This window comes from Cygnus olor, chromosome 12 (genome assembly GCF_009769625.2).
Source record: "Cygnus olor isolate bCygOlo1 chromosome 12, bCygOlo1.pri.v2, whole genome shotgun sequence".
NCBI classification, from domain to species: domain Eukaryota; kingdom Metazoa; phylum Chordata; class Aves; order Anseriformes; family Anatidae; genus Cygnus; species Cygnus olor.
In genome coordinates, this window is record NC_049180.1 from 1,830,318 (window position 1) to 1,851,132 (window position 20,815).

General features: G+C 65.5%; 3 protein-coding genes across 13 annotated transcripts in view; 1 reads left to right on the plus strand and 2 right to left on the minus strand.

Moving 5' to 3' along the window:
- The window catches only part of ZC3H18 (zinc finger CCCH-type containing 18), a 44,384-nt gene extending 40,857 nt beyond the window's left edge, over nucleotides 1-3,527 (minus strand). For 4 of the 11 annotated variants that reach the window (XM_040571099.1, XM_040571095.1, XM_040571094.1 and 1 more), the window contains exon 1: nucleotides 3,117-3,213. The gene's annotated coding sequence lies outside the window, so the exon portion shown is untranslated. Of the gene's footprint in view, nucleotides 1-1,273; nucleotides 1,291-3,116; nucleotides 3,216-3,475 lie in introns of those variants that run through there. The other 7 variants (XM_040571101.1, XM_040571097.1, XM_040571096.1 and 4 more) reach the window with 5 other exon arrangements.
- Nucleotides 3,528-4,846: 1,319 nt separating this feature from the next.
- On the plus strand, nucleotides 4,847-6,426 carry CIDEC (cell death inducing DFFA like effector c). The gene is made up of 5 exons (XM_040571245.1): nucleotides 4,847-5,101; nucleotides 5,276-5,417; nucleotides 5,501-5,650; nucleotides 5,815-5,999; nucleotides 6,123-6,426. Exons 1-5 carry the CDS (start codon nucleotides 5,052-5,054, stop codon nucleotides 6,310-6,312), a joined length of 717 nt encoding a protein of 238 aa, XP_040427179.1. The 5' UTR covers nucleotides 4,847-5,051; the 3' UTR covers nucleotides 6,313-6,426.
- A 1,571-nt stretch (nucleotides 6,427-7,997) lies between these two features.
- Nucleotides 7,998-20,815, minus strand: part of ZFPM1 (zinc finger protein, FOG family member 1) — a 31,711-nt gene continuing 18,893 nt past the window's right edge. The window contains 10 exon segments of the mRNA XM_040571244.1: nucleotides 7,998-8,156; nucleotides 8,158-8,379; nucleotides 8,381-8,572; nucleotides 8,574-10,204; nucleotides 10,359-10,508; nucleotides 10,652-10,747; nucleotides 10,990-11,214; nucleotides 11,346-11,555; nucleotides 12,501-12,606; nucleotides 14,922-15,055. Coding sequence (XP_040427178.1) covers nucleotides 7,998-8,156; nucleotides 8,158-8,379; nucleotides 8,381-8,572; nucleotides 8,574-10,204; nucleotides 10,359-10,508; nucleotides 10,652-10,747; nucleotides 10,990-11,214; nucleotides 11,346-11,555; nucleotides 12,501-12,606; nucleotides 14,922-15,055 — 3,125 coding nt within the window.

Sequence of the window (20,815 nt, forward strand, 5' to 3'; positions counted from 1 at the left end):
ACCACAGTAACACGCTTACCTGCATTAATTAAGTGATTAATTGAGAACGCCTTATCCCTGGCCCGATCGGTATTACTTGCAGCCACCCATTCGTCGAGAAAAACGAATAAATTAAGAGTTAGGAAAGGCAGAGCACCAAAGTAAGAATTTTGTGAAATGCTACAGTACTCGCCAGTCACTCAAGCCTTCTTTCAAGCTCCAGTGGATTTTATTCTTTTCAGGGTAGCAAATCTCACCGCGATATAAAGTGCACGTCCCAAATCTTGTCTGAGAATAATCTGTAAATACCGGTTATCCCCAATCTCTGGAATCCTGCAGGTTACTTTTTTTTTTTTTTTCAGTTTTTCTTTTCATCCTCCTTTAATGATGAATCCGCTACAGATGAATACCAGGAAAATTTGGCTCCACGGAAGTCTCTTAAACTGAATACTACTGACAAAAGCGGTAGAGCAGAAACCCACAACCTTCATAATTCACAAGTTTGGAGTTTTTGTGTCTTAAAACTAAAGCAGTTTCCTACTGTCTTCAAAACTGGCTACAGAAGCAAAAGAAATTAATTGCTAAGCTACAGATAAGATTGTTTGACTTGTAACTTAAGAGCGAGTGGGTAACAAACCAGGTATATGACAACACTTCTCACTTAGCAGTGTTTTATCTCAGAGGCACCTTTAAAATCACAGGTAGTTGAGGCAAAGACGACTTTGGTCAAAGCTGCTTTTATTGCAATACTGACTTCATCTGCTCAAACTTTAACGCTCCTCGCGTCTGAGCCAGACTAGTTCAGAACAGTCCACCGAAACAAAAGTTTCCAGAACCCCCACTTTGCCAGGCTGAAGAAGTTGGAACAGCCTTTCCACTGGGAGGTTTTGGAGCAAATCTAACGGGGGGGGGGTGCACTTTGGGCCAAAATTGTGTCTTTTACCATCTCTAGAAGCACTCGCGGATGCCTTATTGAGCTGAAAGCCCCTTAAAAGCAGCTCACGTGACCTCTCAATAGAAAAATCGCGGACTTTGCAGCTGTCCCACGTGCAGTAAGCACACGCCAGCCTCCCAGCTCCCAGGTACGAGCTAGGCAACGCTCGCTGTCCCCACAAAAGCCCCAAGGGCGAGCAAGACTTTCCCTCCAGTTGCTCCCCCGGGATCTTCGTGCCCCCATCCAGCTCCCGTCAGCCCGCAGCGGCCTGACCGCAGGGCCTATTTGTGGCAGAAAGCTAAAATTCTGTTTCTTATTGCTCTGTTTCCACCTAGAGCGCGCAGAAGGTTCGAGCCATACCTTTAATTAAGCTGGCAAAGCTCCGCTCCGCTCGCAGCTGACTGCCCAGCTGCTGCAGGCAGCATCCTGCGGGCAGGCTGAGCAGAGCCAGCACCGAAAGGACCGACCTGCTGCCCTGCCTCGGGAGGGCAGCTCCCTCTAACTCAGCACAGCACCTGTAAGATCCAGCTGTCAGTTAAGGCGGGACCTGAAACCAACGAAAAAAACTCCTGGGAAGCGTTATTTTCATTCAGTACATTTCCCCCGTCAAGGCTCAGCCACGAACAGCTTTTTCCCCCCGTGAACAAGGAACACACCACGAACACGGCGCAGGAACCCGCAGCTCAGGCATTTCCGAGGGCACTAGGTACACTACAGAAACCTGGATCTTGGCAGATCCATCAGCTTCAGTCTTTAAATATTATAAATTGCCAGCCAGGTGGCAAGAACCACGCTCGAACCAAACTTCCACAGCCCCCGAGGAGCTACCTTACAGCTCCCGGGGGGGCCACAGGACCTCTCAAAGCTGCTGGTGAGACAGAGCGAAGGCCTCTTCGTTTGAGGAAGAGCTCTTTGGACCAGTAGAAAGATTTTTTTTTCTCCCCTCTTTTGTAGCCAAGCAGCCTGACGCAAAATTAAAATATTTCCATTAATCAGACGCATGAAAGCCCGTGGTTAACGCAGGCCAGAAAAGTTGTGGAGCACGGGCTAAGTCTAGCCACAAGGATGGGTGAAAAACGACGAGCGAGCTGAGGAGAGTGAATGGGAAACAGCGCCGACAGGCCAGAAGGGAAACACAGCAAAAAAAGGCTTTGGGGACAGAGACTTAAAAAACAGAAGCAAAACAGAAATGAAGGGCAGAAACCACAGCGGGTGAAAATGTGGAAAAGCACTGCAAATGGGAAGAGAAGGAGATAAAACGCCTTGAGAGCTGGGAAAGGAGCGTCACATAAAATCAAGAAGACACACAGAAAAAAAAAGCAAAGCACCCAGGGCTCTGCTTTGAATGAACCCCTGGTTGCTAACAGAGTAAGCCAGCCGAAACACGCACTTCTCTGACGTCCTCGGGGAAGCTCTGACTTTGAAGATTCATAGCAGCGCACCTCAATTACCTGGCAGCTGTCAGGAAAGCTTTTAATGCAGAAAACTGAGCCGCCTTTTGCCGTTAATTTAAGAGGACTACTTGGTGACAGCCATTTTCAGCGAGCTGAGTTTTAAAGGCGAGCGCAGAGAGCTCTGATCCAGAACGTTACCTGGTGCCACTCACTGCTTTGTCAGGCGGGCTCGGGGCTGAAACCCGAAGAGAAGCGGAGCTGGAAGCAGCTGGAGTTTGTTTTGGAGTGCAACTGATTTTCCTACAGCTGGAGCACACGGAGCTCTTCCTGCAGCTCTGTGTTAGCAACCGCTAATTGTGGATGAGTGGAGCTTTGGTCCCTTGACAAAAAACAAGTACAACTGCTCCTACTTTCTGCGGGATTTGTGAATAATCACAAAATCTAGCTCTGCTTGGAAAAGTGGATCAGATGTCTTGCAGGCAGCTAGCGGGATTAAATCTCCACCCTTTTCCTTCATCTGGACAAACCTTAGGAGGCAGAATTCACACCTTGGAGGTGTTCCTACAGCCAAAGCAGCAGTCGTTCCAGGAGGGCCGAGTTACTGACAGCAGCAAAGGGAGAAAACATCAGTGGGGGTGGCGAGAAGAGGGCTCTGAGAAGGAGATTTCCCTGCTGGGACGCCTCACAGGAGGGGTTTAGAGCCCCCGCAGCGGCTCCGTGTCGCAGCCGCCGTGCGCCCACCACGAAGCCGTCCCCGGGGGCTGCTCCCACCTTGGGGAGGGGGGGGGGGTTGGACCCCAACGCCTTACCTGGGGGGGGGCTCCTGCCAGGCCGGGCTGCGAGCGCTGCGCCCCGGGGCCGAGGCTCCTGCGGCAGTGCCTGCGCCCGGGGGACAGACAGACGGACAGACACAGACAGACACAGACACGGACACAGACACAGACACGGTCAGCGCCTCCTGCGGCCCCCCCCGCCCCGCAGAGCCCCCCTAGGGCCGCCCCTCCCCCCCATCCCCTCACCCCAGGCCACCCCCCGACCCCCCGACCCGGGGCCTCCCCCCTCAGCCCCCCCTCAGCCCCCTTCCCCCCCCCCTCCCCTCCCCCTCTCCTCACAGGCCGCCCACCCCCGGCACTAGGCCGCAGCCGGCGCCCGGGCGGGAGGCGCTGACCTGGGCGGGCCGGGCCGGGCCGGAGGGGCCGGGCGGAGCCGGGTGGAGCCGGGCGGAGCGGGACCGGAGCCGGGAAGCTGGGGGGGGGGGGGGGGGGGGGAAGGCGGCGGCAGCGGGGGGGCGGCGGCGGCGGCGGCGGCGGCTGCGGCGCGGTCGGGCCGGGGCCTCTACTCGCGGCGGCGCAGGGCGGCCATGGCGTGACGTCATCAAGACGCGCCGGGCCGCGCGCAAGGGGGGAGGGGAGGGGGGAGCGGGAGAGCGGCGCCCCGCCTGGCCACGCCCCCGCCCCGCCTGGCCACGCCCCCGCCTCGTCTGACCACGCCCACGCCCCGCCTGGCCTCGCCCCCGCCTCGTCTGGCCCCGCCCCCGCCCCGACTGGCCCCGCCCCTCCAGCACGACCACGCCCCGCTCCGATCTGGCCTCGCCCCCGTTCAGTCTGGCCACGCCCCCTCTCCGTCTGGCCACGCCCCCGCCCCGGCCTGGCCCCGCCCCGCCTTAAAGGGGCCGCGGGCAGCCAGGGGCGTGCAAGCACGTGGAGGAGTGAGCACGGGGGGGGGGGGGCGCACACTGGCACACGCACATGGAGGTGTCCGTGCGTGCACACGCACGCATATACCTTGAAGGGCTCACGCGTGGAGGCGTCCCAATGGGCACGTGGCGGTGCACGAGTGTGCGCGCAGGGGGCACACGCGTGCGCGCGTGGCGGCGGGTGCCTGCAGCTGGAGCTGTGCGTGCACACGGCTGTGCTCGGGGAGCTGCTGCTGGCACGCTGCTTATCACACCCAAGTGCACTGGGGGTGTGCACACTTACGTGTGCTGGGGGGGGGGGGGGGCACCGGGGGCATGGGGACGGGGCTTACTGGGAGCACTGGGGCGGTGCTTGGGGGCACTGGGATGGTGCCTGGGGGCATGGGGAGGGGGCAGCCTGGGGGGGGGAGGAGCTGCAGGCTGGCCCCGCCCCCCCAAACTGGTCCCGCCCCCCAAACTGGTCCCGCCCCCACTATTTCCATCAGCTATATAGGGTGAGTGGGGCGGGGGGGGGGCACGGCTGGGGGCCTGGGGCGGAGGTTTGGGGATGGGGATGGGGATGGGGATGGGGATGGGGATGGGGATGGGGATGGGATGGGGATGGGGATGGGGATGGGGATGGGGATGGGGATGGGGATGGGGATGGGGATGGGGATGGGGATGGGGATGGGGATGGCTGTAGACCTGTCCCTGGAGCGTTGGGGTTACGTTTGCCTGGTGGGTGCCCCTAAATCCGTGCCCCAAGCCCTGGTGGCCCCTGCCCGGGTCGGGGTGAGGCCTTTGCTGCGTGTCTCCGTCTCACCTTCGCCCCAGCGCTGACTCAGCCCCAGGCGCCGCTTTGCGTAAGAGCCGTGCTGGCGGGGACGGGGACGCTCTGCCCGCCGCCTCCAGCCTGGCCCCGGCCAAAGGGCAGGCGCAGCCCCCGCGGGAAGGCTGCTGGGACGGGGGGCCGGTGGGACGGGGGCCGCTTGGGGCACGAGGAGCCGGAGACCGCCGCTGCCCGGGGCTGAAGCCCTTCCTCCCCGCCAGGTCCGTGCTCGGTGCCGCGATGGATTACGCCAAGTCCCTGAGCTCGCGCCTGGCCGCCCCCGTCTCCAAGTAAGCGATGGGACGGCGCCGTCCCACGGGTAGGGGACACCGGTGTCGTCCCCGCCGTGGCGTCTCCCGAGGGGGTGCGCTGGTCCCCAGGGGGAATTCGGGGGTGCTGGGGGGGTGTCGGGGACCCCCCCATGATGGCTCCGTTCCCCCCCCAACCCCCCCCCCCCCCCCCAGGTGCGTCTCCGCCAGCGCCTCCATGACCCAGCAGCTGCTGCTGAGCCCGGCCCCGCGGCCCCGTCCCTTTCGGGTGTGCAACTGGGACCGCAGCCTGCGCAAGGGCATCATGGCCCAGAGCCTCGCCGAGCTGCTGCGCCAGGTGAGCTGTCCGCCCGTCCGTCTGTCCTTCCGTCCGTCTGGGGTGGGGGGGGGGCTGTCCCCTCACCGAAGCCCCCTCGCCAGGCTCAGAGCGCCCTGCTGGCCCCCGGCCCCGTCTCCCTGGTCCTGGACGAGGACGGCACGGCGGTGGAGACGGAGCCTTTCTTCCGCACGCTGGAGGAGGGCGCGGTGCTGATGGCGCTGAGCAAGGGGCAGGCCTGGTCTGCCCCCAAGGTGAGCCCCCGGGGGAGGGCGGCGGGGGCCCCAATTATCCCACCCCCCCCCCCCGCACCCCACACGGGGATCTGGTGCGATGCTGCGCCAGGAGGTGCCCGGGGATGCTGGGGCGGGGCGGGGGGGGGAACCCGCTGGGAACTTGGGGTCCTGCTGTGCCCTAGACCCCCGGCTACCAGCTGAGCCTGTCCCGCAAGCCCCCCCGGAGGATCGACGTGGCCTGCATCACTTTCGACCTCTACAAAACCAGCCCGCGGGACCTGGGCTGCCTCAACGTCAAAGCCACGCTCTACGGCACCTACAGCATGTCCTACGACCTGCGCTGCCACGGGGCCAAGCGCCTTGTCAAGTGAGTGCCGGGGGGGGGGGAACGCGTCCTGCTGGGGAGGGGGGCAGCGAGGGGACCCCAAAGGGACCCCAAGCCACCAGCGGGTGCTCACCCACCTCCCCCCCACCTCCCCGCTTCGCCCAGGGAAGCCCTGCGCTGGGTGCTCTTCGCCATGCAGGCCACGGGCCACGTGCTGCTGGGCACCTCCTGCTACATGGAGCAGCTCCTGGACGCCACCGAGGAGCACAAGGAGGAGGAGGAGAGGAGCCCGGCGCTGCCCCGCGCCCTGCCCCGCAGCCTCCCCCCGCCGCCCCCCAAGAAGACCCCGCAGTGAGGGCCGGGGGGCGGGGGGGTTCCCCTGTGCCGCGCCGGCTGGATGCGGCCACGTCTCCGCGGTAGCCGTTACTCTGTAAATATATTTATTTAAGTTAAAGCTGTGCTTCTCCCAGCGCCGCTCCGCGTCCTTTCCCCTCCCTGGATGGAGGAATGGGGGTGGGGGGGGGTGGGGGGGGCTGTTGGCCGTTCCCCCCGCTTGGCACGGAGCTGGGCCAGGCGGTGGTGCAAGAGGGCGCGGGGGGGGGGGGATGCTGGTGCAAGAAGCCCCCCAGGGAGCTGCTGCTGTAGGATTGTCCCAGGCTGGGCTCCCACGAGGGATCCTTGCATCACCCCTTTTTTGGGGGGGGGAGGTGGCATTTTGCCCCCCCCCCCCCCCCGCAGGGCTTGGGGGGCAGCTGAAGCCTTGGGATGCCCTGTGAGGGCTCCTGGCCCCACGGGGACCCCACGTGCCCGGTGGCTCCGGGGCCGCCCCATTCAACTACAAAACAGGGTATGGGGTTACATCAACCTGGGGGGCAGGATCAGGCCCCCTCCCTGCAGGGGGGTAAGCCATCCTGTGCTGGGGAGGGGAAAGAAGCTGTGCATGGCGGGGTGGGGGTACGTGCATCCCCCCCCCAGGTCCTCCCAAACCTCACCGTGGATGGAGGAGAACCCCCATTAACCCCTCCAGGCTCCTCTTGCGATGGTTCGATGTAATTAGGATTTAATCGTGGATGGTGGCTCAGCTGCTTGAGCGTCCCCAGCCCCTTGGCCAGGGGTGGCCCCGAGCGGGCTGCCCGGTGCCCCCCCAGCCCCAAGGGAGCGGGGACGCGGCCACCTCCTCCTCGTGCCACCGCGGACACCGACCCCAAGCACACCAGACCCCAAAAACGCTCACCTGGGGACCCCAGCCCAGCTCTGGGGCTCCGGCACAGGAACCCACGGCAGCTCCTCCCCTTCATTAACCAGCTAATTAACGAGCCGCCAGCCTCCATCCCCGCACCTGCTGCCCCACCAGGGGTGGGGGCTGCACCCCATGCCCCCAGCCCTTACTCCCCCCCGCAGGGAGGCGGCAGCGTGGTGGTGTTAGAGGGATTTATTTCTGTACACACGTATACACACAGCTCGCAGGGCGGCTTCGCTCTCGCCTTCAGTGCTCTCCTGGCCCGGGGGCCGGTTGTGCCCCCCCCCCCCCCCCCCCAATCCCTGTAGTGTCTGCCCAGGGCAGAGCCCCCCCCCGCCTCAGTTTCCCTGCAGCACGGGGTGGAGGAGGGCGATGGGGCTGAGGTAGGGGGCTTTGTAGGGCCGGGGGGTCCGGCCCCCCCTGCCCGCACCCCGATGTCTTCAGGTCCTCACGCCTTGGATGTGCGTGAACCCCGCAGGCTGCTCGTCCCCACTTCAGAGGGATTCGGGGAAGAGGTCTGGGGGCACCCAAGGGTCCGTGGGCCCCCCCCTTAATCCTCCACCCCCCCCCCCCAAGGGTCCGCACGCCCCCATCACCCCAAACGGACCCCTGCAATGGGCACGGCGCCAGGCACCGCGGTGCTGGGCGCACCTCTACGACCACCCCTCCGTCCGCGGGGTCACCCGGCACGGTGGGCGCACCCCCCACCCCCCCACCCCGGCCGCTCCTTTTCCCACAAAACCCTCCCCGCCCCGAAACGAGGCTGGGGGGGTGGGGTGGGGGGGGGAGGGCACCCGACTTTACTTGACGTGCTCGGCCGCGTGGGACGAGCAGTAGTACTTCTTGTGCGCGATGAAGGTGGAGAGGCTGCTGAACTTGATGTTGCAGAGGCGACAGTACCTGTGGTTGCCGTTGGGCACGGGGCTGGCCACCGCCTTGGCCGGGGGGGTCTGCACCCCCCCTGTCCGTGTAGGCGGGGGGCGTGGGGGGCTCGCGGGGGCCCTCCCGCAGCGCCTCGGGGGCGGCGGGCGAGGCGGGGGGCCGGGGCGAGGCGGGGGGCCGGGGGCTGCCGTTGGCGGGGGGGTCCCGAGCCTCCTTGCCGTTGAAGCTGTCCCGGCGGAGGCGGGGGGCGGGCGGGCGGGGGGGCGAAGCGGCGGGGGGCTCGGGCGTCCTGCCGCCGCCCCCCCCCTCCGGGCGTTGGGGTATCGGGGAGCCCGTGCCCGGCCGCCGCCACCGGTTTGGCCACGAAGAGCCCGTGGGCGTTTCGGAAGTGCTCGATGAGGTCTCCCTTGACGGCCCCGTTGAGCGGGCAGTAGGGGCAGACGGAGAGGGGCACCTTGGCACCCTTGGGGTACCGCTGCAGCGAGTCCCCCCCCCGATGCCCCGGGGTAGGCGGGCGGCAGAGCCAGCGCCTTGGGGGGACCCCCGGGGCTCCCCGTCGGCGCCGTCTTCTCCCCTTCGCCGGCGCCGTCGGGGCTGCGGCCACCCTTGAGCACGGCGGGCACGGCCCCCTTGATCTTCTGCAGGTGCTCCAGGGCGCCGGGCTGCAGCGGGGTGGCGGGGCACGAGTACTTCTTGTGGGCCAGGTAGCTGTCGAGGCTGTTGAAGCTGATGCGGCAGGCGGTGCACTCGTGGTAGTCGGCCAGCGGCAGCAGCGGGGCCGGCGCGGGCTCGCCTCGCCGCCGCGGCTACTTGCTCAGGTCGATGGGGCCGTCGGCGTCGGGGCTGGAGCTGGGCGACGGGGCGGCCCCCGGTGCCTTGGGCTCGGGCGCTGCGGGAGGCGCCGGCTCGGCCCCGTGGATCTCGTAGAGCTTGCGGCGTTTGCGGGTGCGGGGGGGCTGGGGCAGGAAGGGGACTTTGGTGAGGCCGGGGCGGCGCAGCGGCGGGTCGTGGCGCGAGGCGCAGTAGAAGCGCTTGTGCACCACGTAGGTCTCGTGGCGGCTGAAGCGGATGTTGCACGCCTCGCACAGCGTCTTGCTGGGGTCCTCGTCCCCCTCGTCCCCCGCCGAGCTGCCGGGGCTCTGGCTGTCCTCGCTGCACCGCCCCGACGCCGCCTCCGCCTCGGGGGACCCCGCTTTGCCCTCCTCCGGGGGGGCTGCCGGCGGCGGCGTGGCGGCATGGCCGCTGTCCCCGTCCCCCGCGGGCGGCCCCTGCCCCTCGCCCGGCGGAGGGGCCAGCAGCGTCCCCGGGGCTGCGGGACCCTTGGGTGCCCCGGGGGGAGCTTTGAGCTTGCGCACGCCGGGGGGGCTGTCCTCGGCCAGGTGCCGGCTGGAGCAGTAGAGGCGCTTGTGCACGTAGTAGTTGTTGATGTTGTTGAAGGTGATCTCGCACTCGAAGCACGTGGCGCCTTTGGGCACCGGCGTGCCGGTGAAGAGGGCGGGCGGCACCGCGCCGTGGCCCTGCTTCAGCCGGCTGTGCACCAGCTCCGACATCTTCGCCAGGATCTCCGACGCCTGCGGCACCACCGCGGCGGCCTCGTGGCCGAAGAGATACTGGGGCAGGAAGACGGTGCCGCCCGCCGTGCCCGTCCCCGGCTCGCTGGGCACGGGGCTGGAGCCCGGCGTGGGGCTGGCGAGCTCCGACTTCACCTTCCCCGCGGGGAGGCTGCGGGGGGACGAGGCTCGGGAGCCGGCTTCTGGCTCCGAGCCGGGGCTGCCGGCCCCCTCCCCGCTTTTCGGCGCCTCCGCCTCGCTCAGCGGGCTGTCGGCGGGCTCCTCCTTGATGCGGACGGGCTCGCCGGAGGAGGAAGAGGAGGAAGAGGAGGAGGAGGAGGAGGATGGCCCTTCACCAGCAGGGGCTCTGACCTCGCCGTTCTGCACCTCGGAGGCCGGGGGCCCCGTTGCGGCGTCGGGGGGTGATGCGGGCTGCGGGGGGGCGTCGGGGCCGGGCAGGACGGCGGGCAGGGGGCCGTGCAGCACCACGTGCTGCGGGAGGGCCGGCAGCCCCTCGGGCAGGAAGGCCGGCAGGCTGCACTTCAGCACGGGCGGGTTGTTCGGCTGGCTCAGCCCTGCCGGGGGGAGAGAGGTGTTAGAGGAGCTGGGGGGGGGGGGGAGTCCGAGCATCCCACCCCATGGCCGGAGCCGTGCGGGGACGCAGCCCTCACTGGGGCGATGCCAGGCTTCGGCGGGGGTGCTGGCACACGTCCCCCGTCCCGTACTCACCGGGGGCGAGGGGTTTGGCGTTGGGCAGCGCCGGTGCTGGCGAGTACACCTCTCCCTTGGAGCCCGGCTGGCAAATCATGTGGTTGGTGACCAGGTGGCTGTAGAGGATGTCCCGCGTGGTGGAGATGAAGCCGCAGCTGTGGCAGACGCCTGCAAGGGATTGCAGGGGCATGGAGGGGATGGGGAGGGAGGGGGGGGGGCCGTCCCCATCAGTGCCATCCCCTGGTGCTGCCGTCCCCAGGACCCACAGGGGTTGGATGGCCCCCTGAGGACGCCAGGCGGCCCTAACTCACCGTTGAGGGTGTCGGTGTGCACCTTCAGGTGCCGCTCGCAGTTGGCTTTGGTGGTGAACGCGGACAGGCAGATCAGGCAGACGAACGGCCGCTCCCCTGCAAGACAGACGGGCGGACACCTCAGCGGTGAGGGACGGGGACCGTGGGGACACCCCCTGTGCCACAGCCAGCATGCAGCATGCCCGCTCCGTGTTTATGCTTTGCAAGCGAGCACCAGCTGCAGGGCGCCGCCCCAAACCAGTGCCCTAACTGGGGCGGGGGGGACCCTCATCTAACTGGTGACCGTGCAACCTCCCTGTCCCCTCCATCCCGGGACCCTCGGCGTCCCCGTGCCGTACCGCTGTGGCTCCGCATGTGGATTTCCAGGGAGCTGGCGCTGGGGCAGCTCTTCTTGCACTGCGGGAAGGGGCAGACGCGCTCGTTGGGGTACGTCTCCTTGGGCTTCTCGTCCACGGCGGGCGAGCCCGAGCTCTGCCGGCTGGCGCAGTAGTACATCAGGTGGGCTTGCAGGTTGCGCTCGCTCCGGTACCAGATCCCGCAGTCCTTGCACGGGAAGACGTCCTCTGCGGAGGGAAGGGACGGGCGGGAGGGGATGGGGCGAGCGCGGGGATGCTGCACCCTGCCGGGTGGCCGGGGACCCCTCGGCCAGCGTCGCCCCGAGCCCCCGCCGTGCCCCCCAGCCCCGGGGACTCACTGTTGACCACGGCGGTGGCCAGGATGGCGGCCATGCCGGCCTGCTGGGGCAGCAGCTGGATGTCGGAGTGCAGCGCGGCCGGGTAGGGCGAGTCGCCGGGCTCCGCTTTCAGCGCCTGGCTGGGGATGGCCGGCGGCTCGGCCACCACGAAGGCGCACAGGGGCTCGTCCTCCCGCACGGCGCGCGTGGTCCTGCACCACACGGCTTCATCTGGGGGGGCAAGGGCGAGCAGTTAGCGTGACCCACCCCGCACCCTGGTCCCCATCAGCAGCTCGGCGCGTTCCCCCAGCCGCGGCTAAGCCCCGGCTTGCCTGGAGGTGGCGGTGTCAGCCTGCGCCTGAGCCGCGCTGCCTGGCACAGCCCTGATGCTGCCAAGGGTGCTTGCGCTCAGTCCTGCACCAGCACGTGCAGTACTGCCCGCACCGAGTGAGTATTGCACGGAATCTTGCACCAGTGCTTGCACTGAGCCTTGCAGCCGCGTTTGCACACCTGCTCGCACGGAGTGGTGCACCGGTACTTGCACTGATTACTGGCAGTAATGCGTGCATTGAGTCCTGCACCAACGCTTGCAGTACTGCTTGCACCGAGTGAGTATTGCACGGTATCTTGCACCAATGCTTGCACTAAGTCTTGCAGCAACGCTTGCAGAACTGCTCGCACTGGGTAGTGCACCAATACTTGCGCTGACTTGCGCCAATGCTGGCAGTAATGCGTGCATTCAGCCCTGCACCAATGCTTGCAGTACTGCTTGCACTGAATCTTGCCCCACTGCTTGCAGTACTGCTTGCACTGAGCATTGCACTGAATCTTGCACCAACGCTTGCAGTACGCTTGCACTGGGTCTTGCACCAATGCTTGTGTTAATCCTTGCACTGTCTTGCACCAGTGCCTGCAGTATTACTTGCACTGCGGTGCACCACTGACTGCAGTATTACTTGCAGTGACTTGCAGCACTGCTGGCAGCGATGCTCGCACTGAGCATTGCACCAACACCTGCACATCTTTGCACCACCGCTGGCAGTAATGCTTGCACCGAGGCTTGCAAGGTGCATGCACCACGGCTGGCAGTACTCCCTGCGCTGCGTATCGCGCTGCATCTTGCACCACCACCCCTTGCAGCAGCCGTGGCTGTGCCCCCCCCCGGCAGGTACCAACCTTTCCTGTAGATGACGGCGTTGGCGTCGGGCTCTCCGGGCACGAGGGGCAGGCGGGACAGCCAGCAGCTCTCGTCCCCCAGCACCAGTGTCACGGGTGGGCTCTGCTGCGGGCAGGGAGAGACGCGGGTGAGCGTGGGGACAGCGTGGGGACAGCGGGGCTGGGGGGCACGGCAGCGTGCCCCGCTCTGCCCGTGCCAGCGTTGCGCCCGGCTCTGCCTTCCTGCATCTCTAATGAATATTAATGCGCGAGGAAGGGGGGGGGCGGGGGGGGGGTTGGAAATTAATCTGCCTGATCCTCCGATGGCTGCCGCGGTAACGATATGAAATCTAATTATTCGTCCCAATATTTCTAAACCCTCAAACTCAGACTGACAGTCTCAGCCGGTTTGGGCCTTATCGCTGCGAGGAGCCGAGTGCTCGCAGCGTGATAAAGCGCACGCGCGCACGCACACACACACACGGGCTCGCACGCACGCGTGCACGCCGCGCCGGTGCACACGCAGCGCCCGCCCGCAGCTGCTGATGCTGCAGAAAGCAGCTCTGGAGAGTGTGTGTGTGTGGGGGGGGCACAGCACAGGGCCCCCCCCCTGCAAGGCTTCAGCTGTTGCTTTGCAGATTTGCTGCGTGCACGGAGGAGCCGCGGTGCCCCCGTGCAGGTGCTGCTCCCCACGGAGCCCCGCAGCACCCCAGGGTGCTCCCAGCACCCCGGTGCACCCTCCCCGTCTCCCCTTCGTGGCCGCGGAGTGAGCTGCCCATCCCGGCCACGGCCCCCCAGCCAGCGCTGAGAAACCTCCCTTGTTTTCCCTCGAACAAAGGGGTCAGTGTCTCCGCGCTGAACCGGCACCGATAACCATCGGAAACCCTATCTGCGCCGCATCCGCCCGGGCTGGCGTTATCGGGGCAGCCCCGCGCTGCCCACCATCGCCCCCCCAGCCCCGAGCCATTCCCCCCACTCCATAGGGCCAGGTGGGCTGGGGGGACGTGGGACAGGCACCGAGCGCTGCCCCTTTACAGCTGGCACTGCCAGAGGGGTTGTGCACCCTCCTGAATGAGGGCATTTTGGGGAGCCCCGTGGGACCTGCAGGCATCCTGCTCCTCCATCACCTCCACCCCGATCCCTACCACGATGGGCGCAAGCCACGTTCCTGGCCAAAGATGCACAGAAGCCACCCGACGTCCCCAAGTCCCCACTAAATCTCCAGCCGCGAGCTGGCACCTGGGGACACCCCCTTTGCCTCCCCCCCCCCTCCTGCCGCCAGCAACAAAGGCGAAGGGACCCAAGGGCGACAGCCCCTATCAGGGATGGGGCTGCGATCCCTTCCTCGCTTCCCCCAAGCAGAGATAGGGAGGGAGGCGAGCGGTGGAGGAAAGCAGGGCTGGGAATCATCAGCCCGGCTCGATAAGGGAGCTGCTGAAATGGGAGCAAAAATATTTAGACAATAAATGAAGTATCAGAGAAAAGCCGCGCATATCTTTAAGAAATCAATCATCCTGTACCGGGTGTCTGGACACACGGCGCCAACCGGGAGATAGGGAGCCAAACTGGGCAGATAAGGGTTAATCAAGGATTTAATTCGGCAAAGATAAACGGGCCTGAGCGAAAAAAAAAAAAATAGAGAGAGAAAAAAAGGAGTGAGGGAGCGAGGAGGAGGAGGAGGAGGTGGGGATGGAGCCAAGATGAGAGCCCCGGCTGCGAGGACCCTGCGCTGGAGCTGCCCTCGCACGGCTCTGGGGAGGGGGCAGAGGGGAAGGATGCGGCCGTGAGGGGCCCCAGGGCCTACAGCACACCCGTGCACACCCCCACACACCCACACCGATGTTCACCCTCGGAGCAGGCACGAGGCGCCGGCAGCGTGGCTCCAGCACAACACCAAACCGCGAGGCTCAGGCACTAAACCGGCTGAAATCCCAAAGGGTGCCACCCCGCTCCTTGCCACCTCTCTCCGCTTGTCCCCGTGGCCACTGGGCTCCCCTCTGAGCCCCAAACCACCCCGAGCCCCATCTCCCCCGCAAGCACGCACGTGCCGGTGAGCAGCCTGCTCGTGCACAGGTGACACCAGGGGGGACGGGATGGGACCGCCAGCGCCCCGCTGGGTGCTGCCGGCCCCAGTCCTCGGGGATGCTCCGAGCTCAGACGGGCAGCACCAGGAGCTGTGCCTGGAGGGGAAGGGACCCCGGCAGCCTGGGGGTGTCGACGTGGGCTCACGTCAGGCCGGTGTTTTAACAGCCGCGTGTTGCAGCCATGGTGCAAAGTGGACGTGTGAGGGCGAGGGGAGCGCCCCGGGCACCCAAAAGCAGCCGGGTGATTCCCATGGGGTCAGGGAGCTCAGTGCAGGTGCAGGGAAAATCCCCCCAGTGATTCCTCTCCCCACACCGCTCATTGCTGTGGGTTTCCCCCTTCCCCGTCAGCGCCCCTTACCGTCTCGCCGTGCCCTGGCGATGCCGGCTCGCTGTGGATGCTGCCCTGGAAAGGGCCCCAGGAGAAGCCCTCGGGGAGGCTCCGGCAGGCTCGCACCCGCTGCTCCCCATCCTGCACCACCAGCTCCAGCTCGTCTGCGGAGGGAAACACGACATCAGCCGGGCCCTGGCACCGAGGGCAGCCCCGTCCCCATCCCGATCCCGATCCCTTTCCCAAAGGGTGCCTGGGAGGCGTTAAGCACGGGAAGGTTTCTTTCAGGCTGGTTTTGGGGGAAAAACCGAAGCAGGGCTGGAGTGCCCAACCGGCCGAAACCACAGCCCCAAAGCCGGGAGAGCCCCGAGGGCACCACTCGGTCCCTGCATGCCCGCGCCGGGGGTCCGGGCTCGGTGCCGTGGCGGAGCGGAAGGAGCGCTTCCCATCCCCGCACCCAAAGTCGCAGCAGCTTCAGGGCTTAATGGCTTTGATTATCTGATAAGGCTCTGGTTTAATGGGTTAGATAACACGTTAATACACTATGAAGGCTGCTCTAAAATGTTTTAACTGTGCCTTTGTCTTTCGGGGCGCAGATAAGATGGCAGGTAACCAATACTCGGATGGACGCGCGCTGGCTGCCCCTCGCCACGCAGCGCCGCGGGAAGGGGCCGGTCGCTGCACCCCAGGACAAAGGATGCTCCCCGAGGACAGGGAGCCACCCACGGGTGCCACCAGCGGTGTGAGGCTCCCAGGGCCGCTCTGGGGTCCCCCAAAAGCCAGCCATGTGTCCGTGGGGACACTGGTGCCCAGCTCCTGCGCTCGCTGCATCCTCCGAGGGCACCGCTGCAACGCGCGGGTCCCGTGGGCGGGGAGGAGGCTGCGCTCGTTTGGAGGCAAATTGCTTTCAGGGCTAGGAACGCGGGGAGGATAAAACGATCCTGTGGCTGCAGAGATTGGAATCTGATGCGTTTATTAGCCGGGCTGACATCTGGATCCTCTCTGCGCCGGGGTTATTTCAGGTAAGCCACCGGGAGCGCTGGGTGCTGAGCGCGGGGCGGAGGTGCCTGCGAGCGCCCAGCCCCACGGTGTCACCTCGAGTCCCCTCCATCCGGGGGGTGGGTGAGGAAGCCCTGTGCTGCCCTGGCTCCGAGCACATCCCAAGGGCGCAGCTGATGCCCCTTGGGGAAAAAAAAAACCACCATCTGGCAGGGATGGATGGGAGAAAAGGTCTGCAGAGTTGCTGAAGGTCCCAAAGGTCTGAGGCATGCCAACGGGTACGTCCCTCTCCACGACCCCACGGGGGCTGCTCCTCCCCGGCACCTTGCTGCCCACCAATTTGCACTTCCAGCACCCAGTTATTGCCAGCAGCCGGCTCTTGCTGGCTCCCAAAGGCACTGCTGTGGGCTTGGGGGTCCCTTGAGCCACCTCCATCACCAGCCCGGCCCCGGGACAGCACCCCCGGCCTGCATCGGCCCCCCTCTGGCGCTCCCCATGGGCTCTGTGTGGATTTAGCTCACCTCTGGCTTTTGCCTGGGTGCCCCTGGGGAACGGGTCCCCGTCCCAGCCCAACTGCCACCCCCCACCCCCATTGCCCCCCCCCCCCGTCTCAGTGCTAATCAGCGGCGTTTGGGTCAGGAGACCACGTCTCCGCGATAAGCGCGTTCGCCTGACACTTCCCATGTCAGAGCACTTCATCTTCTGTGTATCAATCCCCAGCAGAGAAAACACACAGGCGCTGATAAAGAGAAAACCGTTCCAGACGGGGGGACAAAAATAGAGCCGACCCCGCCACCGGGCACGCCGCAGCGGGGCGCATCCACCCGCGGCCCCCAAAAATTCAGCATGGGGCTGGGCCAAAGCGGGGCTCCTGGTGGTGCTGAGCCCGGTGCTGGTGGATGGATTTGTGCCCGCACCCTGTGCACGATTTGGGATGCTGCTGGAACCGGCTGTGCCCCCATTTGCGGGGTAACCCACTGCTGTAGGGACAAGGGGTGACAGGGGGGCGCCCAGCTGGGTGCCTGTCCCCATGCTCCTCACCGAGGCGGCCAACAACACCCGGAGAGAGGAGGAAAAAAAAAAAGAAAAGTTCTTCCCAAAACAAACACACAGCATCGTTGCGCTTTGCATCGCCTGGCACAGGGGAAACAACGGGAAAAAAAATGGAAAGCAGGTGGCCTTGGGGATGCCACCCAAGCCGAGCACACACGCGGCGTCCCCAGACGGGGACAGCCACCCACAGGTGGCCCTGTCCACGCAGGAAGCCAGCCCCGACAGCCCCAAATTCAGCCAAATCGCCCTGTCCTCAAAGCGCCGCGGCAGGGACCGGGGACGTGCCGGGACCCCGGCGGTGCCACCCCACGGGGCCGCTGGAGGTGACCGGTGCGCAGAGCCCGGCAGCCCCAGGGAGCAAAGTGCGGGTGCCCTGCGCTGCCCTCGCCACCGGCGCTCGGTGTCACCACCCCGCGGGGTAACACAACCGACCCCGTTATCTAATCTCGCCATCGGTTCCCGGCGAGGCGGTACCCCGCGGGCGGCCCCGCCGTTATCGCAGGAATTCTCATCTCCGAGATGATTAACCACCTCGGGCAGGGATGGGGCTGCTGGCTTCGGGTCAGGAAAAGCAGCAAAAAGGAAGGAAGGAGGGGAAAAAAATAACACCGGGGGGGGTTTGGTCCCAATGGGGGCACCTGCTGGGCACAGCACGGGGTCCCCACGGCAAGCGGACAGCGGTGCCGCTCAGGGAGAATCCATCCCCTGAGGCTGGCACAAAAGCGGGGCTGGTCCCCTCGCCCCGGTGCTTGCCCAGGGGCCAGCAGCTCCTGCTCACCCGGGCCCTTCGCCTTGCCTTATCTCCTCATCGAGAGACTTCAGAGAAACAGCCTGAGCTCTGCTGGGGAGCAAAGATTAATCCCGTCATCGCGCCGCTGCCGTCTATCGGCCGGTAAATGAAAGAGAAAGCTCCTGGGGCACCCGGGGCAGGCTGGGGCTGGGGTCCCAGGGGGGTCAGGACGCGAGGCGACACACGGCGGTGTCCCCATGGCCATGGCACGGTCTGCAACGGCCCGCCTGCAAGAGGAAAACCACGGGCATCCTTGTGGCAAGGGACATCCATGGCGCAAGGGCAGCAGGCGGGTGAGGAGGCAGTGCCGTGACCCACGCTGGCTCCTGGGTGCTCAGGAGGTGCAAACGCACACCCACACCCACACGTGTGCGCGCACACACACACACGTCCGATTTTCCTCCAGGAGCGAGCAGGAGAGAAGGGCTGGTCCCACCCCAAAAGGCTCCCACGTCCTGGGGCCTCCGTCCCCTCGCCCCGAACGTATCCGCGATGCTTTAACCAAACCCTAAAGGATCAGATCTGCCCCGGGACGGGATCTCCGATGCGAGGACTCCGCAGTGTTTGCAGCTGCCTGGATACTATCTGGATAAATACAGCTATCAGGGAGTCATGAGACCGCTTCCCAGCACCAGCAGCACCACGCAGCAGTCCTATTAATACTGCGTCCCGGCCCCCGGGGGGCTGCCAGGCCTGGGGGCCCCAATGCCAGCCCCCACCCCAAATGAGACACCCCTAGTTCCAGAAAAACAGAGCAGGGGGACAAAGGGGTCCCACGCCTGCCCGTTTGCTGTCCTCGGGGCTCGGGGACCCCCGGAGAGGAGGGTGAGTCCGTCCGTCTGTCCACCCACCGCTTGGTACCCGGCCTCCCAGGAGCATCCCAGCTGGGAAAATCGAGGCCGGGGGGGAAAAGAGGAGCCCCCCGAGCCCCCAGCCCCGGCGCCGCACGCCCCCGGCTGCTGTTTTTCGAAGGCTGGAAGGCGTCGGAAGGAATAAATCCTGACAACTCAACTAGCGCAATGATGTGATGGCACCGCGCCGATAAGATGGAGGGAGCCGATTGGGAAGAGCCTTAAGCCGCGAACACGCAGCATCTCCACTCTTCACCTCCGCTCACAAAGGGAAATCTCTCCAAAGGGGCTAAGGAGATTATCCCGGCTTTGCCGTCCCGGGTGCTCGAGTAATCAGGGCAGCCTTGGGAACAACAAAGGAGCGAGCGGGGCTTAAATTAGAGCGGGCGAGGACGGGCGGCTCGGGATGCTCTCGCCCCTCTCCCGCTGATCCCGGGGCCACCGTGGGACAGCCCCGAGCCGCGGGGGGATGCTGAGCAGCCCCCCAGCTTTGGGGTCTGGGCCTCACGCGCCTCCCCTTCCCCCTGCTGCTGGGGTGGCGGAGGGGGGGGGGAGGATTTCTGCCCTTATCGCCCCGCACCATCGCTCGCCGTGTATTGATTTTTCGCCGCGGAACACCGGCGAGCCCTTATCGCGCCGAACCCTGACCCCGCTTAATGGAGGAGCTGTTACCTGCCCCGAGCAGCGCAGCGGGTGCTTTACGGGGCGGGGGGGGCGTGAAGGAAGGGTGCTGAGCCCCGCTCGCCAGCTGGCCCGCAGCTGGCAGGCGCCGCGGCGGTGCCACGCGGTGCCCGGGTTCCCCCCGCAGCCGGGGCGCCCTGCCCCAGCAGGATGCGGCCCGATAAAGCTCCCCGAGACGTTTGCTTTCGGGGTGTTGCTGCGTCCCGCAAACACACGGGGACGCGGGGACAAGGGGTCCCCGTCCCTCGGGAGGGGGTGGCACGAGGGAGAGCTGTAGGAGAGGGACGGGGACACAAAGGCAGAGTGGGCCCCCAGCCCCCCCCCTTTTTTTCCCCCCCGCAGACAATAGCGGCTGCCCTGGCGTGAGATGCTATCGCGGCTCATTTCAGAGCTGAATGGGTGCCCTCCCAGCCAGGATATGATCGGCCCCGCAGCCCCCCCGGCTCTTTGTTGCACCGAGCTGGGCTCTGGGGGGGGGGGCAGAAATAATCATAGGGGCACAGAAAGCGCTCACAGAGGGCCGGGAGGAGGGAAACTTTCAGGGTCCCCCCAGCGAGGGGCGGCCAGAGCCCTGTGCCAGGGTTTGGCACCTCTGGGGGCCCCTTGTCCCTGCTCCGTCCCCACTCGGGGCTAACTGGGACCCCCCCAGTGCTGCCCAGACAGGGCAGAGGGGAACAAGGGGGTGCCGTGGGGAGCTGGGGGGAGGAAGGAAGCCAATGTGAGATGGAAATGGGGAGCAGAGGGACTTGGGCCAGTGTACGGGGCAGATCTACGTCCCTCCACCCAGAGGTGTCCCCAAACCGTCCTCAGCATCCCTCCGCCCTGCAGCGTCCCCAACCCCGGCAGGGCGCTGCACCCTGCAGGTCCCTCTCCGTGTCCCCAAACCAGGACAAGTGTCCCCAGCATCGCTGGGACCATCCCCAGCCCTGCCACCAAACGTCCCGCTGCCTTCGGTGCCGGCACGGGGCTTGGCTTTGCTTCCAGCGGGCACAGGCTGGGCGGGGGGGGGGGGGGTCCCCAGGACCCCAACTTCTCCCCTGCGCCCCCTCTCTCCCCGGCAATCTACCACAAACACGCCTATCTGCCGCTCGGCCCGGCTCGGGATGATAAAGAGAAATAGCTGGAATAATTTTTCCCACCCACACATACCAGCGCGGAGGGGAAGGGGGAGCGCGGCGGGGCGCGGGGCTGTCCGTCAGGACGAGCCGTCCCTCCTCGTCGTGCCCTGCTCGCCCCGATAATAAACCTTGAGGTTTGCACACAAGCTCCAGGCTGCGAGAGATTATTCAGACAGGAGTCAGGGTGCAGATAAACACAACCGAACAAGGGAGGGAGGCGAACGGGAAAGGGGAGGGGAGAAGGGGGGGGGGGGGGTGGAAAGGGGGAAAGAGAAAAAAAAAAAAAAAAGTTTGCAGTTTTAATTAGATGGGGCGCAAAATAATAATAATAAAAATTCCCCCACCCTGTGCTGGAGCTGGTACTGCACGGGGTGGGTGTGCGAGGCGGGATTTGGGGCGCGTGGGGGGAGGCAGTCCTGAGCGTTGCTCTGT